Raw genomic sequence first — 13,716 nt, forward strand, 5'->3', positions numbered from 1 at the left:
CGTTCAGAATGCTGCAAGACAAATGGGTAAAATATTCTACAAAGATCGCCCAGTGATGCTGTTCCCGGACCTCTCTGCAGAGCTGCATAAACAACGGAGGAGATTCGATGGAGTTAAACGGAGGCTGCGGGAGATGGACGTCCAATATGGAATAGTTTTCCCGGCGCGACTGAGGGTCACACACGGCGGCCGGTCTTACTTTTTTGACAACCCCTCGGACACGGAGAACTTCATCAAGGACATACAGAAGAAATAAGACGGCGTGAACACGAACTGAACATGATTTACGGACGTAAATCAAAATATGTTAAAAGGAGAAGCGTTTGACTAATACCTCGGAAGCGGCCGGGCGAATACAGGCGGACTAATGATAATGACGGATTAACTTGTTTCCCGATCAACTTGTTTCCCGATCAACTTGTTTCCCGATCAACTCGTTTCAGTGGGGTGCGTGGCTTTCGACTGAAATACACATTTCGATCGCTTTCTTCTGTCGTTTACATACATCTTTTGGTATATTTGGCTTCTTAGGAACACGTTGATGCACATCCAGTACCAATGTGTGAGGTTGTGATTACGATGGTGATATCCGGTGTTCCGGATTAACTTGTTTCCCGATCAACTTGTTTCCCGATCAACTCGTTTCAGTGGGGTGCGTGGCTTTCGACTGAAATACACATTTCGATCGCTTTCTTCTGTCGTTTACATACATCTTTTGGTATATTTGGCTTCTTAGGAACACGTTGATGCACATCCAGTACCAATGTGTGAGGTTGTGATTACGATGGCGATATCCGGACGCGAACAGCGAGGACTACAACAAGACAAACGAGTTGCTCGAATAAATCATTTAAACCGGCTATTGTTGCCAGACTTATTACGGAATATCGTTGTTAATGTCCAAGTCCATCTGTGTATACCTTCAGACAGCCTCCAAGTAAAGCACACAGTGTTTACTCACAGTTTGAAAGCAGCGTGGAGAAGTCTTCATCTGTGTTAAACTGTGATCCTCCGAGGGAACTGGGACGTTAAAATGTGACCCGCCCAGGTTAAATTGTGTTACGATTTCTGTGGCTATCTACCAGCGATCATGTTTAATATGAAAGACTACCCACACATGTATCCCTTATAAAAACGGTATTGTGCAGCACTCATCCAGATAACATGTGACTGTTACCTCGTTTTGCAAAGATAGCAGCAGAAATGTCATTGGGGATATTTATATATCCCCAATATATATTATTATAGAGATAGATAGAGGCAAAATATTATATTGTACAGCATAATGTTGTATTGCAAATATCACGAAACACATGGCCTGATTTGCATATTGGAAGTTAATGTTTGCACTAAAACACATTTATATGTAAAATTAACACTTATCACAACATAATGTGGGCTTGCAGGCTGATAAACTAGGATATCTGATCTCTGTGGGTCTTAATGAGGCTTGATACAGACCTCAGTCAGTATACTATTTCTAAGCAAATGCCTACTATAATATGTTTATTATATGGCTTAAAGTGTACATACATTCGCTCACATTATAAATGATGGTCGGGTTGCATTTTTCTAGAACTTGTTGACGATGTTAATGTAACAAAATGAGCTGTGGTGATTTCTTAGGACGTGATGATTCGTGGCGCACTCATAACGCGCAGGGCATGATTGATTTTTACTGTTGGGACTCGGGTTTGAGTCCAGCATGAACGTTTTTGTTATTTTCATGTCGATGCACATTGAATATTATGTTTGAATAGAGGATTCGTAATATTGTTTGCCGACACCAACATTCATGACCAAGCAGCATTTTAAAGTCTAAATATCCACAAAGTAAACACCGTGTGCTTCACTTGGAGGCTGTCTGAAGGTATACGCAGATGTACTTGGATATTAACAACGATATTCCGTAATAAGTCTGGCAACAATAGCCGGTTTAAATGATTTATTCGAGCAACTCGTTTGTCTTGTTGTAGTCCTCGCTGTTCGCGTCCGGATATCGCCATCGTAATCACAACCTCACACATTGGTACTGGATGTGCATCAACGTGTTCCTAAGAAGCCAAATATACCAAAAGATGTATGTAAACGACAGAAGAAAGCGATCGAAATGTGTATTTCAGTCGAAAGCCACGCACCCCACTGAAACGAGTTGATCGGGAAACAAGTTAATCCGGAACACCTGCAATGAGACATACACAGGTGGGAGATGACAGGGCGGCTTGCCCCTACCTTACCTATATTCTTTCCTGATAAATAGTTGTTTTGGCTGTTTTGTCTAAACCGAGTTTAAAATTAAACACGTGAACACCGCTTATATATATATATATATATATATATATATATATATATATATATGTGAATTTCGGAGCGGATGCCCCAATAATAATTTACGTTTTTACGATTGCCAGTTTACAAGGCAATATAGGCAAGCTCTCCATTTTTTCAATGTTTCTCTCTCTTTGCTTTGGGAGTCAAGTGGGCAGCGAAAGGCAATGCCCCCTAGAATGGAGGCTCAATTTGTTTATTTTTTGATTGGTAAATTTTACAACGCTTCCATTGGTTGGAATATAATTCTTATTTGAATTCAAGCTATTCACCTTAATGTTCAAAGTTTACAATATTTGTTCTTGCAAAAGTTAGGAATCGGGTAATGTTGCTGTTATCGTGAACGAATGGCACTTTTGGAGTTTGGGAAAGAGATGGGAGGGGGGATGTATTTGTGTGGGTTCTGAAAGTGTTAACTTAAGGGGAATCTGTAATACGTTGTAGGGGGAGGGTAAAAGAGGGGACAAAGGACAGCCCACTACAGTGTGCAGGTCTGGTGGTAGGTTGGCCATGTCGGAGGTGGTAAGAGGGAGGGGAGATTTTTCTGTAGATCTCAGGGGGAAATGTATGTTAGAGGGTTAAGGTTTTATGTGTACTTATGTGTTCGAATATATGTATTTTTACACGTATTTTGTTAGGGCAGCATCGTTTATCCACTCACTATTACAGTCACTGAACAACCTATATAACACAATATATGTTCGATTGAGGTATGTCTAAATCTATGAAGGTTAAGGTTACATCTTGGAATTGCAGGGGCTTGGGTAAATTAACTAAAGTGAAGCAGGTACTTAGTAGACTAAAACAAAAACACTCACACATAGTTTTCCTGCAGGAATCTCATATGATGCAGTGTGATTTGTCTAAAGTCAAAAAAAGATGGCAAGGCCAAGTGTTTTCAGCCTCCTATAGTTCACATGCCATAGGAGTTTTAACCCTAATTCACAAGTCAATCCCATTTCAAGTAGTCAATTCAATAATTGATCCCAAGGGCAGGTACATTATACTTCAGGGCATATTACTATACGAGAAACTTAATTTAGTGAATGTTTACGGCCCCAACGAAGATGACCCCGCATTTTTTGATAATTTATTCTTGACCTTATCAACGCTCCCAGGTAATTTCATTGTAGGAGGCGATTTTAATGTGGCCCTGAACCCACAAATAGACAAATCTACTGGATCGGACACGTCCCATATTAGAGCTAGAACATCTATATTAAATTTTATGAAGGATTTGAGCTTATCAGAAATCTGGCGGGATCTGAACCCAAACAATATAGAATATTCTTGTCACTCTAGCACACATAAAACCTATTCACGGATAGATTACTTTCTAATATCAACACAGATAAGATATAAAATTAAAGACTGCAACTATGATGCCAAAGTGTTATCTGATCATGCCCCAATATCTTTTACATATGTAGATTCTAAACTGGTTAATAGCCCTCCGAGATGGCATTTTCATATAAACTGGCTACAGGACCCGGCTTTTATAGACTTTATTGGGAAACAAATAGATATGGTTTTTGAAATGAACACAAGTCAGACCTCGGCTTGCTTGATGGGAAGCTTTTAAAGCCTTCTTGAGAGGACAGATTATACGTTTTACGTCTCCTAAATTAAAACGCATCCGTCAAAAACTGGAAGAGCTGGATTATAAAATTAAAGTGCTAGAGAAAGACAAGTTTATGGATAGCTCAGAAAACCCACATCAGGAACTATTACTTCTGAAGGCTGAATACAATAAAATATCTGCTGAGAGGGCTGCGAATAGCTTGTTGAAGCTTAAACATAATTTTTATGATCAGGGAGAAAAACCAGGTAGACTTCTGGCCTGGAGAATTAAACAGCTACAATCAGAAAGATCTATTAATGCAATCGAAAATTCTAAGGGAGATGTGACTGTGGATCCTGAAGAAATAAATGTAACCTTTAGACAATTCTACGAAACGTTATACTCCTCAGAGTATCCGCCTAATTTGGATGCTCAAACTTCATTTTTGGATAATTTAAAATTCCCAAGTGTCTCAAATGAAGAAAAAATCAACCTGGATTCTGATTTGTCAACAGATGAAATTATAGAAGCAATTGATGCCATGAATTCTGGCAAAGCAGCTGGTCCTGATGGATTACCAATCGATATTTATAAGAAATTCAAGAGGAAACTTTTAACTCCAATTATAGAAATGCTTCAGGAATCCTATAAAAACGGGTGACTCCCTCCCTCATTGAGAGGTGCCATGATCATTTTAATTTTAAAACCAAACAAACCAGCCCATAAATGCCAATCTTTCCGTCCAATCTCACTTCTAAATTCGGACATTAAAATTCTCTGCAAAGTATTAGCACGTAGATTGGAGTCTGTTCTCCCTGTCATTATAGATATGGATCAAAATGGATTTGTTAAAGGGAGACAAGGCTTTCATAACGTACGGAGAGTGTTAAATATACTTCACGAGAGGAAAGACGCGCCAGACACTGCTCTGCTATCAATCGATGCCGAAAAGGCGTTTGATAGAATAGAATGGCCTTTTCTAATTGCAACACTAGACCGTTTTGGATTTGGGACTGCTTTCTGCAATTGGGTAAGGTTATTGTACACTCAACCCACAACTGAAATTCTGACAAACAATGTTATTTCTCAACCATTCAATATTAATAGGGGGGTCAGACAGGGGTGTCCTTTGTCACCCCTCCTATTTACACTCGCCATAGAGCCCTTCGCCATAGCAGTCAGGACACACAAGAATATTTCAGGTGTCACGTTGGGACAGCTAGAACATCGCATAGCTCTTTTCGCGGACAACGTCATTTTTTTCCTCAGGGATTTAGCTAATTCAATTCCAGCTTTACTAAATGTAATTAAGACGTTTGGATTATTTGCGGGTTATAAGGTGAATAATGCAAAATCCTCCATAATGTTATTGAATGGAAAAGAAAGATGCAATCCTATGGACCATGTGTCCTCATTCAACTCAACAGACTCGTTTACCTACCTAGGTATACATATAGTGCCTGATTTGGAAAAAATTGTAAAAAACAATTATGATCCTGCTCTTGAATCAATTTATAAATCACTGGAAAGATGGTCTAATATGCCAATTTCTTTAATAGGGCGAATAAATATACTGAAAAAGAATATCCTTCCAAAACTATTGTACCTGTTTCAAAACATACCTTTACCCTTGCCACTATCGCATTTCACTAAATTGAGGAAAAGTTGTTCGAATTTCATTTGGAATAATAGAAGACACAGGCTACGTTTGACGTTATTATACTTACCGTATGACAGAGGAGGACTCAAACTTCCTAACTTCCAGTGGTATTACTGGGCCGCCCAATTACGCAGCATAATGTATTACTTCTCCCCCGACCCAGTCCCAGCGTGGGTAGATATTGAAGCCTTTTCACTTACCCCTAAATTGCCACTTAACTTATACATGTATTCTGCCAATGTTAAAAAGCTCAGGGAACAAACATCTAACCCATTTGTATTGAATATGATCAATGTTTGGTATAAAATTCAAGATGTGCTAGGGGAAAAATCATCAATGTCCCGTTTTAGCCCAATCTGGGGAAATGACCAATTCAAACCAGGAAGAATGGACCAAGGTTTCCATCATTGGGCAACGAAAGGTCTAACAAAAATAGGAGATATGTTTCAAGATGAAACGTTGATGTCATTTGAACAGTTGCATACTAAATTTGGCCTTTCAAATAGCAATTTTTATAAATACTTACAGGTACGAAGCTTTATAACTGCATCCCGCAACCAGTTATTAACTCCCCCACCACTTTCTGAACTGGAACGAGTGATCTCTGATAATTGTCATGGGAAAAGGCTTATTTCAGTGCTATATAACTTGTTGGTTTTTAACTCCACTGAATCCTCTACCAACCGGCTTAACGCCTGGAAGGAAGATATATAGGAGGATATTTCCTTGGATGACTGGGGTGTGATATGTACTGAGGCACATAGACAAACTGCGAATACCAGATTAAGATTACTACAACACAACTGGCTGATGCGCACGTACATAACACATGTGAGATTACATCAGTTTAATAATAACATTCCAGATATATGTACTAAGTGTGAACAGTCTAAAGGGAGACTTTCTCACTGCATGTGGGAGTGCAAAGAGATTGCAACTTTCTGGTGCGAGATCTCACAAATAATTCACAAAATGCTAGAAGTTAAGATACCTCTTGATCCTTAATTGTTTATTTTGGGACTTTACCCCTCCACCCCAGTCATAACAAGGAATAAAAAGAATCTCATAAACATGTGTTTACACCAAGCAAAACGCTTGATTGCCTTGTCATGGAAGAACACTCAGAGGCCACATGTGGGCCAATGGCTGAGGGAAATGAGTAATTGCTGTTCTATGGAGAAGATAACGTATATTCTGAAAAGGAAAAATGAAACCTACGATAGGGTTTTGGGCCTGTTTACTCAACTGTTGGGCGAGGTTAATGTGTCAAACATGCTAAGGAATAATAATGGAAATCCATGAGAGCGATCTGGTTGAATGGAAAAGTAAAGTACTTCTTAAACTGATGTGACTGTGTACACTACTGCCCAATTTTATTTTATTGTAAAATGTCATTTTATTTAATGTCTCTTATTTTTATTATATATTTTATATTTCAATTTCATTTAATTTTTGTAATGATGTCCTGTCTTCTCTTTGTCTCTGTTTTTCACATAATTTGTTTTATTTTAATGTTTTGTTGTTGTAAGTATTTGTAAGAATGAAAATTAATAAACATATAGTTTTTTTTTTAAAAAGGTAGAAAAGTGTCATCATCAAAATATAGTGAAAGTAGCGACAGTAAAAGTAATCATTGTGCAGATTGGTCCATTTCAGAATAATATATATGATATGTTTTATAATCATTGATCATGAAAGTGTTCTCAAAGCTGGTAAAGGTGCAGCTAGTTTGAATGACTTTGTATACTACAGGGTAGCTTGTGAATTTACTCCAGGTGGAACTAAAGTCTGATTTAACACTTGATTATATTGTTTATCATTATTCCGCTAGTTACTACGTAAATGCAGTGGAGTAAAAGTACAATATTTACCTCGTAGAGCAAAAGTACAAAGTAGCATAAAATGGATATTCTCAAGTAAACTACAAGTACCTCAAAATAGTACTTGAGTAAGTGTACAAAATCTAAAATGTTGCAACACGGTGCAGGGCTGACCTGAAGGAGTGCTTCGTGCTGCTGGTGTTGAGCACGGCGGTTCGAGCCTGGCTGCCGTCTGCAGGCAGCAGAGACACCAGCACCCTGCTGACTGCTGCGTGACGAGCAGCCTGCACCAGCCAGCTCAGCCACACCTGTGAGGAGGACACGTTCCCCACCTGCAGCTGCTCCACCCGCGGGGGTCCTAGCACACAAACACACCCACTTAAAATAGGAAATGCACACAGGTATGCAGATGTGCAACCCAATTTACGGAAGCCCTGGGAGGCAGGTGAAAAAAGAAAAATCCATTATTTAAGTCTGATGAAAACTTTTTTTCTCCTGTGTTTATGACTTCAAGATCAGGAAAATAAGGTTTTGCCTGGACAATCTTTCCAAGATTGTTTAATAAATGTATTTCTTGCCTGTGAAACATGTAAACAGACAAAGAAAAGGGTCAACACTTTTAAGAGAGTAGAAAATCGGTGGTGCACATCAGCTTATTGTGGACGAAATTTGTTTAGCAACAAAACTCTCAAATTATTCTCACTATATTATCCTGAAAAAACAAAAGCACATGTGCCATTTTCAAAGATGAAAAAAAGTCACTTTAAAAATTATACATGTAAAACATTTTTATTTTAACCTGACAAAAAAAGGGGCAAATTGAAGGTTATCCCCCATCGAACCCCCTTTTTACCTGTAGATAAGTCATAAATGCAGGAAAGGTGAAAAGCATTTAGATCAGACGTCTTGAATGCATCTTCTGGCCTCTCAGGGCTTCCGTACAAATTCATGGGAATACTCAGAGAAACACTCTCCAGATGCTTCTCTCAGTACAACAGGAATAAGCACAACTCACTGGTGCGTATCAGAGCCGTGGCTGGTTGACTGTTGTCGTTGCTGTTGGTGTTGCGTTTGATGGAGAAGGTGGAGATGTTGTACAGCAGGCCGGGCAGTAGGCCTCTCATGATGTGGGAGGACTGCTGCCTCTCCAGCGTGTCTGTTTTTGAATTACTCCAGCCCAGCGGAGCATACGTGACTACGAAGCCGCTGATCAGGCTGTGCTCCGGCTCCGGCTGATCCCAGCGTAGCTCCACCTCGTTCTCCTCCACGCGCAGCACATGGAGACCAGAGGGAGGCAACAGGTCTGGGAACAGTGGCAACCTTACATGTCAAATTCATACATTAAATCATTACATTGTTGTCAAGTGTTTGCATCTCACATATTTATCTATTATATTACATAAGCAGTATTTAATTTCACTGCACAGCATTTCATTTAACATTCTATTTTTAGCTCATCTTATTCCATATGACTTGCATATGTATAGTTAACTTCTTCTGCATCACTTGAACAACATTCTCTTGCACTATTTTATTTCTACTCTGTTTCTTCATGCCCTATGTTTGATTGTTTTTGATTCGTTTTGATGTCATATACTGTATGTGTTGCCTTGTCATTGCCACAAGTACACTGTAGCTGTGCATATGTCAATAAAGCCTTTGAACTTGAACTTTGCAATAGAGAAGATGCTGGGGTGACAAATAAACACAACATTGTTGAACTGGAGCACTTCTGTGTGACTCTTTCTGACCTTTCTCACAGTCTTTGCCTGTATGTCCCACTCTGCACACACAGTTGTAGTTCCCTCTCTTGTCACTCCTGCAGAGGCCACGGTTTCCACAAGGTTGCAGTACACATGGGTTCTCCACTTGGGGGTGTCAAAGACAAGCATTAAGTACAACACAGTTCATGTGATAACTGCAGTCAATGTGAATGAGCTTTTAACATCATTAAATCAGTGCAGGGCAGTGCAAAGACACTTACACATCTGGCACTGGTCTCCAAAGAAGCCGTCTATGCACACACACAAATAATTCCGTCTGTACCCCCGGCACACGCCTCCATTCAGACAGGGATTGGACTCACACCCGTGCTGCTCTGCACACAGATGTTTACACTAGAGTTGTATTGCTGTCTGTATGTTAGTATACAGAAGCTCTACAAGAAACGACCAGGCATGGGCGGATTAGGAGACAATGGGCCCCTGGGCAAAGACAGGCAGAGGCCCCACTACATTTCCTACGATAAGCAAGTCACAGCCTTTATAGGTGTTGAGACTCTTTTTTATGTTGATATGCGTTTCTTTGTGGTATTTACTCATCACTACTCTATGTGTTTTTGTCTCTGTGGTTGTTTTGTGTCTGTTTGTCATCGTTTTAGTATTCTTCTTGTTCTTTTTTTTTGTCTATGGTTATATAACCCCCTTTTTGAAGTCGTTTTGTTTCTCTTTGTGGTCTCGCTGTAGCTGTTTTCCATCTCTTTGTAGTCTTTTATGTTTCTTTGTGGTCATTTGGAGTCTCTTCCTGGTTGGTACGTGTCTTTTGGTGGTAAATGCAGGAGGGAACCTGACATTTGGGGATCTGTGCCCTGAGGGCCGTTCAGTAATCCTCCCATAGTAACATCTTAAAGGAACACTTTACCTATTTCACAGTTGTGGCCTTTGAAGCCTTGAGAACAGTGACACAGGTAGGAGCCAGGCTGGTCTTCACATGTCCCCCCGTGCTCGCAGGGCCCCGACAGGCATTCATTTATATCTTCAGGGAGATGATACACACAGACAAGGTAACTATATCATGTTAATGTGCAGATGTATTAAATATCAGAAGACTTTGATCAGGCTTTACCTGTCTGACAGCGGTTTCCACTGAAGCCCTCATCACACTCACACTGGTAGGAGCCCACCTGGTTCCCACATGTACCGCCATTAAGACAAGGCTGTGAGAGGCATTCATTGATCTCTGTGATGATGGGAAATCAGTATTAAACCAAACTGATTTATTTTCAGTTTAAACCAGTTATTTCTGCACAGTTTCAAATATAGTTAAGGTTACACTAATATGATTAGTATCATACTATATTTATAATATACAAAAGTATTCATATATATATATATATTTCTAGAATTAGACTTCAGTGGTGGCTCAGTAGGATTGTTTCCAGCTTGTGTAAATATAATATTTCTAATAACAACAAAACAAGTTTAAAAGTCAACCCTAATTAAAAAAAGTAAAGATCATGTCCAAAAAGCTTGAATAAAAAAAAAAAATCTTATTTAATTATTGTTTGTTGTCATTTAGCCATAAACAACAACATTATTATTTGTATTAACAGGGGGGTCTGATATCATGTAATATTGGATTAGTAAAAATGTATTTATATTGACAAAACGGATTAGATATTGTCACGACAGATATTGACGCTTTATTCAAAACCTTATTAGATGCTTCAAATGTAAAAAAAATGACATGATCCCTTAGATTTGGAATATAAACTTATAACTGGAATCTTCTTTATTCAGACTTTCAGGGATCATTTAATGATGTTTTTTGTTTAGTGTGTGTATCCATGTGTGGGTGTGTGTTACAGACCCTCACAGATGGGGGGCTGGCTCCAGTCTCCCTGAATGCCACAAATGCTCTGGGTGGCTCTGGGCACGGAGGTGAAGCCTGAGTGGCACATGTACACAGCCATGGAGCCCGGTGTTGTTAAGGAGAACTGAACCTCTGCGTGCTTCACCGGTGGAGGCAGCCCACAGCCCAGCTCTGAAATCAATACACACACGTTGATAATGTCCAATGGCTGCATAGTGACACAAGCTCACACACTCTGGGGCTTAAAGGAGCTCACCCAATACACACTAACAGCAACAGAGGTGTTTTCCATCCAGGCTTTCTGTTTCTGTCCTCCTAAAATAATCTCGGCATGCAGTGAGAGCGCGTAGACATGAATCATCAGGTCGCACTTTATATAGATTATGCAGCCGTTCTATATCTGTAAATGTGAGGCCTCTAGTGCAGCAACACTGCTAAAATTATCTGCAAAAGGAAAAGCATTATCTACAGTTGGAAGAAAAAGTATGTGAACCCTTTGGAACTACCTGGATTTCTGCATAAATTGGTCATAAAATGTTTTCTGAACAACAATAGACAAACACAGTCTGCTTAAGCTAAGACCACACAAACAATGATATGTTTTTATTGAACACACCATGTAAACATTCACAGTGCAGGGTGGAAAAAGTATGTGAACCCTTGGATTTAATAACTGGTTGACCCTCCTTTGGCAGTAATAACCTCAACCAAACGTTTCCTATAGTTGCATATCAGACCTGCACAACGGTCAGTAGGAATTTTGGACCATTCCTCTTTACAAAACTGTTTCAGTTCAGCAATATTCTTGGGATGTCTGGTGTGAATCGCTCTCCTGAGGTCATGCCACAGCATCTCAATTGGGTTGAGGTCAGGACTCTGACTGGGCCATTCCAGAAGGCGTATTTTCTTCTGTTGAAGCCATTCTGTTGTTGATTTACTTCTGTGCTTTTGGTCGTTGTCCTGTTGCATCACCCATCTTCTGTTGAGCTTCAATTGGTGGATAGATGGCCTTAAGTTCTCCAGCAAAATGTCTTGATAAACTTGAGAATTCATTTTTCCGTCGATGATGGCAATCTGTCCAGGCCCTGAGGCAGCAAAGCAGCCCCAAACCATGATGCTCCCTCCACCATACTTCACAATTGGGATGAGGTTTTGATGTTGGTGTGCTGTGCCTTTTTTTCTCCACACATAGCGTTGTGTGTTCCTTCCAAACAACTCAACTTTGGTTTCATCTGTCCACAGAATATTTTGCCAGTAGTGCTGTGGAACATCCAGGTGCTCTTTTGCAAACTTCAAACGTGCAGCAATGTTTTTTCTTGACAGCAGTGGCTTCCTCCATTTTATGACCAACTTATGCAGAAATCCAGGTAATTCCAAAGGGTTCACATACTTTTTCTTGCAACTGTATATACCCGACCCACCATGGCAATAACCATGTACATACTTCAGCATCAGTGAGATTTGGACATTACGAAGTGGTGACACACAGTCTGCTCACCTGCGCTGGTCTGTACTGAGCTCCTGTTTATTTCACAGTGCCTGCCACCAAAGTGTTCAGTGCATTCACATTTGTACTTTCCTATGTAGTGGAAACATGTCCCCCCATTCAGACAGGGGCTGGAGGCACAGGGGTCTGGCTTCCCTGCAAGAAAACATACAATGAGAAATAATAATTATTAATAATTGTAATTTGCATAGCATCTGTCTTGCAAAAAAAAAAGCAGCCCTACGTGCTTTACCAGACATTACAACCAGGTGTTAAATTGGGCCGGGGCTGTCCATAAGACGATGCTCTGACTATATTTAAGGTCGTTGTGTTGTCTTTACTTTAAAATAGCAGATCTTTGTGACCGGATATCTTTTTTCGGCTTAGTGAGCGTGTGTCTCTGTTTGGAGCTGCAGCTCCTCCGTGTAAAGAGTCTGCAGCGGTGTGTGTGTGTGTGTGTGTGTGTGTGTGTGTGTGTGTGTGTGTGTGTGTGTGTGTGTGTGTGTGTGTGTGTGTGTGTGTGTGTGTGTGTGTGTGTGTGTGTGTGTGTGTGTGTGTGTGTGTGTGTGTGTGTGTGTGTGTGTGTGTGTGTGTGTGTGTGTGTGTGTGTGTGTGTGTGTGTGTGTGCACGGAGCCCATTTCCTACACCATGCCAAATGTATGTGTGTGCATAGAGCTAAAGAGTTATGATGGGTCATAATATCACAGAACTTGGTGATGATTAAATCATTGACAGTGAGATTTACTCACATACTTTTGGCCATACTCGCGCAGCCCTACAAATGAACTGACATTTCCACACAAATGTTTTTTAGCAAGTGTGCAGAGCAATGTTGATTTAAAAAAGCAATTTGAAAGTTGGATATTTGTAAACCTTTTTTTGTGTATATATTAATAATTTAAGATGTAAATTAATTCCAGTTTCTTTGTAGTACTTTCTATTTGTATTGTGTTATTTGGTGGCATCAATGTGTCCCTTTGATACAGATAATGGAGCAGTTACTTTAGGGCCTCATATAGCCCTTAAGGTCAAATCATGAGATCCTCGACCTCGACCAAAACAAAAGACATCAAAAAGTGCATTTTGCATAATAGGTGACCTTTAAAGCAACAACACTAATATAATTAGTTTTATGTTATATTATAGGAGGGCTTTGCTCGCTTAGTGTTTACAGTGCACATCATGGAAGCATTCTGAATTAACTGTAAGTTTTATTATGAAACCTGGCAAATTCCTGACTAAACATAGTCACATTTTGATGATGTTACT

The 13,716-nt window shown here is 39.8% G+C and overlaps 1 protein-coding gene across 3 annotated transcripts in view; it reads right to left on the reverse strand.

Moving 5' to 3' along the window:
• The window catches only part of sned1 (sushi, nidogen and EGF-like domains 1), a 55,334-nt gene that overhangs the window by 22,793 nt on the left and 18,825 nt on the right, over nucleotides 1-13,716 (reverse strand). For all 3 annotated transcript variants that reach the window (XR_013809992.1, XM_079691726.1, XM_079691725.1), the window contains exons 17-24: nucleotides 12,459-12,602; nucleotides 10,958-11,131; nucleotides 10,214-10,327; nucleotides 10,010-10,123; nucleotides 9,354-9,467; nucleotides 9,121-9,237; nucleotides 8,385-8,672; nucleotides 7,544-7,727 (exon numbers count right to left, since the gene is read on the reverse strand). Coding sequence is in view for 2 of the 3 variants with exons in the window: in XM_079691726.1 (XP_079547852.1) it covers nucleotides 7,544-7,727; nucleotides 8,385-8,672; nucleotides 9,121-9,237; nucleotides 9,354-9,467; nucleotides 10,010-10,123; nucleotides 10,214-10,327; nucleotides 10,958-11,131; nucleotides 12,459-12,602 (1,249 nt within the window). In the remaining variant the exon portion in view is untranslated. The remainder of the gene's footprint in view (nucleotides 1-7,543; nucleotides 7,728-8,384; nucleotides 8,673-9,120; nucleotides 9,238-9,353; nucleotides 9,468-10,009; nucleotides 10,124-10,213; nucleotides 10,328-10,957; nucleotides 11,132-12,458; nucleotides 12,603-13,716) is intronic.

Source organism: Notothenia rossii (genome assembly GCF_949606895.1).
Source record: "Notothenia rossii genome assembly, chromosome: 1".
In the NCBI taxonomy this organism is placed as follows: Eukaryota; Metazoa; Chordata; class Actinopteri; order Perciformes; family Nototheniidae; genus Notothenia; species Notothenia rossii.